The sequence below is a fragment of the Oryza sativa genome, chromosome 4, assembly GCF_034140825.1.
Source record: "Oryza sativa Japonica Group chromosome 4, ASM3414082v1".
Lineage (NCBI taxonomy): Eukaryota > Viridiplantae > Streptophyta > Magnoliopsida > Poales > Poaceae > Oryza > Oryza sativa.
The window spans coordinates 12,128,326-12,133,528 of record NC_089038.1 but is presented as its reverse complement, the minus strand read 5'-3'; the positions used below and the strand labels follow the sequence as shown (position 1 = coordinate 12,133,528).

General features: G+C 37.0%; 1 protein-coding gene across 1 annotated transcript; it reads right to left on the bottom strand.

Annotated features, from left to right (window-relative positions):
• Positions 1 to 222: 222 nt before the first annotated feature.
• LOC4335369 (putative F-box protein PP2-B12) lies at positions 223 to 4,171 on the bottom strand. Its single transcript, XM_015779916.3, has 3 exons — positions 3,783 to 4,171; positions 1,836 to 1,960; positions 223 to 858 (listed from the first exon to the last, which is right to left on the bottom strand). Exons 1-3 carry the CDS (start codon positions 4,083 to 4,085, stop codon positions 360 to 362), a joined length of 927 nt encoding a protein of 308 aa, XP_015635402.1. The 5' UTR covers positions 4,086 to 4,171; the 3' UTR covers positions 223 to 359.
• Between the last annotated feature and the right edge of the window lie 1,032 nt (positions 4,172 to 5,203).

The window sequence follows — 5,203 nt, the reverse complement described above, 5'->3', positions numbered from 1 at the left end:
TAACACCAATCTGGACTAAAGTTGGTAGCACCACCAACTGTGACTAAAGATGAATCTTTAGTCCCAGTTATTTCAACCGGTACTTAAAAAATGCTCATCGGAGTCTCGGTTTGTAACCTAGGACTAAAGGCGTTGTAAACTAGATCTGAAGATCACTTCTCCAGCGGTGGAAGAACAAAGAAGAGAGAAAGGTAGAGATCATCAAAATGAATACTCCACTACTTTTAGATCATCAACTGTTTTATTTCCAAAGATTACCCAAATATAAACCTTTCATGATATATAAGAAAGTACCCAAGATTTTTGGCGTCTGCGCCAACTAGGAAAGCTGACATGATTATCCATGAACTGGAGAACCGTTAGTTCTTCGGCCTAATTTCGATCCCCTCTACAATAATTTGGCATTGGTGCGATCCGGTTAAGCCCCTAAACTCAATAGAAATGTCTCCATTCTCTTCATTGTTCTGTTTTACCACTGATATCTCTGTACTAATTTCCTGCTCCATCCATCCATCACTTCTTACACAAATGCCTACATATTTCAGTTCTTTCTTCTGGTTATTGTTGGTTTTTACAAATGATGATCCATCATAATCCATGTTGAACAACAGTGAGCGCAGATGTTTCTGCGGCATAAGATGGTTGCATTCATGACTGCAAATGCTGGAGGTGGATGATGACCCAGATGCTGTTGCATCTTGTTCTTTGTAGCCTCCATTTTGATCTTCTGTGTGCAAGAATTGGACATTGTACACAAGATAAGCTCCGTAGGATGTACCGTTTGAGAGATGCTTTGTGTTGAAGATACCATAGATGTCCAACCAACACAAGTGGGAGAGGATGGCCACCTCAGAAAACCTAGAAATAAAGAAGGGAAAATAATGGACATATAATCGTCAGAAGGGTTGTCTGCTATTTATGGGAGAGAAAAATCAACAAGGAGTACATCCCATGACAAAAAAAAAGACATGTTTACAATGTTCTGTGGTAGTAGAACCAATCTAGATTTTCTAATCAATATGGACCATATCTACTGATAGCAGAATTCATAAATCAACACTTAAGATCATTTCTACGGATGATAATACTCTTAGTATTCAAGAAGGAAATGCATGATATTTTGTACTCCCTCCGTCCCAAATATAAGCATTTTTAGCTATTAATCTGGATGACCGTGCGTCCAGATTCATAGCCAAAGGTGTTACATTTTGGGACGGAGATAGTAGTAAATGATATTTACATAAAGCCAGAATTAAATTTGAAAACATACTGTTGATTTGTTTTTTTCTTATAAATATTCGGAATGTAAATGTTTTGGCGGAAATATACCGTCGACCTCGCATAACCGTTGCGTAAAAATGATGTAGGCGTAACGACACGGGCGATCTCGCACGGCAAAGATGCGAGACCGCACGGTCTTGTGCGAGGAAACAGCTGAGACCGAACGGTCTCGCATAAGGAACCAACGAGACCGAACTTCTTGTCCAACGGTGCCGTCTAATTAGTGATTAATTACCTGATTTATGATGATAATTAATCACTAATTAATTAACCATATGAATTGGCATGGCAGTCCGGGATCGCCGACTGGTTCAGCGGGGTCTCGCGGTATGGCTGCGCAAGACCGCTCGGTCTCGCGCCGCCACGTACTGTCCACGTCCTCGTTTTCGCGAAGCGATATTGATAATATATTTCTCCCAAAATAATTACACCCCGAACAATTTAAATAAAAAATAGGTAAACAATATATTTCTAAATTTAATTCCGTAAAGCCTTGCAAAAATAACACATATAATGTGGGATTTCTTCATTGGTTTTGTGCACCAACCACAAACCTGGAATCCGGATGGTTTTGTATCCAGACGAGACCTCCGTAGGGATAGCCGCTCCATCCAAAACCGAGAGCTCTTGCTCGCATCATGTATTTCTTGGCACCACTACGCTTCTCCAACGAAAAGCTCTGGTGCAATGAGAGCAGGGATATCAGTGAACTGAATGCCCAGTACTGTTAGTGTGAAGGCAAAACTGGTATGAACTAGTCTATTACTCCCTTCATTTTATATTATAGGTCATTTGACTTTTTTTAGTTTAATCAAATTTATAGAAAATATATAGTAGTATTTCTAAAACAAAGCAAACATATTATCAAAATATATTCAATTCTAGATTTAATAAAATTAATTTAATATTTTAGATGTTGCTAATTTTTTTATAAACTTGATCAAATTTAATAAAGTTTGACTTAGAAACAAAAGACAAACGACTTATAATATGAAATGTAGGAAGTATCTATCTATTTATGTATTTAGTTGTGCTATTCTTCTTATCTATCTATCTATCTATCTATCTATCTATCTATCTATCTATCTATGTGCTATCAGTCAGTGAAATGAATTACGAAGGTCTAGATTAAAAGAACAGATCATATCAAGAAAAGTTTCCAAATTCCGTAATTGTGTTTTATCAATAGAAAACATATATTAAGGTTCACAAAATTAATCTAGAAAAAATAATTGTCCACAAGTATGTGTTGAAAATAAAAATATTCAATAATTTTTTACGTACAATTTTGAATACAGTTTTAAATAAATAACAGTTATTAAATAATAGCCTTGACAAACTTACCCATAACTACTATATGCTATGAAAATTTTCCTTTTAATCATTACAATTTACATAGAATTTCAATAAAATCCAAATGGATAAAAATAGTTTTGTAATATATTGTATCCACCTATTAATATATTTTGACAAACCTATTAATTCCATATTTACCTGTCAACCCCTTTATTTTTACTTATAATTGGTCAGTTAAGATTTGGAGCTTCAGAGTTTAAACATTTCATAGAACGAGATTAAGGCACTGTTTAGTTCCTCTAAAATGGCATAAGTTTTGCTGTTTTTGAGTACTTTTTGTCAAAATGGATCTAAACACTAATATCAAAAGTTAGCAATTTAGCATTTATCATTTGGAAGTCTAGAGTAGCAAATTTTACCAAAAAATACGTTGGGAGCATTGCTCTATCTGTCTTTACTAGTAAAATGGTAAAACTTTACCATGCATCTAAGTCATCTAGACACCAACTAACAAACTTCAATGCCAAATCTTTTGCCACCAAAACTTTTACCAAAAAAATTTACCACAGCAAATTGATCTTAACAGGCCCTACAAAAGAGGCAATAGTAGTACATAGTACTTCCTCCCTCTAGTTTTGGTTCCATAAGGCTATTCCCAACCCAAGACACTAGATATAGTTTCCATAAACTTCACATAATTAAGAAACTAATACTAGACACTACTCTTCCAAACATCACTATTCCATACTTAAGTTTAATGCTACTTATCTCACATGATGTCTTGGATGTTGTGTAGAAACTATGTCCCATGCAAGACGTGGTTTCCTTCTCTTTCCTCATTTATTCACTTGTCACCTCATTTTTTATCCTAGGTGGCAGTTTATTTAATGCTATGACACCATTCTAGTCATTGGATTGGAAATGGCCTAATGTTTTGAACAATGACATAGTTTCTAAAATATATATTTAACTATGTTTTTCTATTATATTATATAGAATAAATAAATACATTTTTATTTTTATATAGTACTACTATATATATTGCTCAAGTGCCTTTATAAACTAAATATTTATAAAATTATTGATAGTCAAAATTATAAATGTTTGACCAAACCGTGTTCAAAACTTCAATAATTATGGAACCAAAGGTAAAAAAAAAGAATTAACAAACAACGCAGATAAGGAATTAAATGGCTTTTGATTACCAGCTTGCCGCCGTCGAGAAGGACAGGCAAGTCGCAGAGGCGGAGGAACATCTCCTTCTTGCTCTCCCCCTCGCGGCCCCCCGGCTTACCGTCCAGGGCGTCGCCGTCGCCGGCCCACTCCGGCGGGAGGAAGCTCCCCCACACGTCATCCGAGTCGGCCACCGGCCGGAGCGCCGCGGCCGCCGCCGCCAGCCGGCACGCGTCGCCGGGCGACGTCAGCGAGGCAATGCACGCGATGCAGTCCATCGGCAGGTCGCACATGCCGCTGCCGCCGCCGCCGCCGCCGCTCGACTTCCTCTGCATGTTGGATATATGTATATATCGTTCTCACGTCTGCCCTTCTGCTGTTGTTGAAGCTGCTTGGCGGCGAGAGGTGGAGGATGAATGGCAAAATGCGGGCATATATATGCATATAAATGCTTGTTCTGTGGTAATGAAAATAACATGGTGTCGCGACCATGGCGACACGCAGAGCTAGTCACCTGCGTCCTGTAGTTTCTGTTTTCATTGTAGGCGAGGGACGAACAAGCGTTCTTGTGTTAATCACATAATGACGACATCGTGTATAAGAGCGTACATAGAAAGGTTGACCCAACCGGTCGGTCGGTGAAGAGAACAAATGATGACTAGCTAATACTCCCTCCGTTTCACAATGTAAGTCATTCTAGCATTTCCCACATTCATGCTAATGTTAATAAATTTAGACATATATATCTATCTAGATTCATTAACATCAATACGAATGTAGGAAATGCTAAAATAACTTACATTGTGAAACGGAGAAAGTAACTCTATGTTAGGTTATATACTTATGGTGTACTCCTTTTTATCCGTGTCACTGTGTTTTGCAACAAAATTTTATGTAAAAGAGAAGTAATGTTAGTATGTTGTTGCCATTATTTTCTTTTTATATATATTTATTACTGACATGTCGATTCTTTGGTCCCATGACTTTTTTTTTCTTTAGACATCCTCAATGTTTATTGTAAACTAGGTAGTAAGGTAGACTCGTGCCATGTGGTAATAGTAGGATGAAGAGGCACCACAATATATATATGTGTAAAGTAGATAATAAGGTGGGACCCATCTGAAAAATTCTTCAAACATGAGTCATGCTACAATTAAAAAATAGATGGGACCAGACATAAAGTGCTAATACATGGTAGTAAGTTTATATTTGCTAGTTGTTAACCATCTCCACGATGTGATGCATTCTGTTTATTACCCACAATTTCACCACATGTAAGCTCTCTAACCCCGTATGTTACTAGCTGATTTGCTCGTGCGTTACTACTGAATTTTTAGAAAATAAACTTTTGCATTCATTTTTAAATCCTAAAACTATCTACCTATCAAGCTATACTTCACCATGAGTTTTTGATGCTTACTGAATTAGCTAGAGTAGAGGCATAGAGCTATTT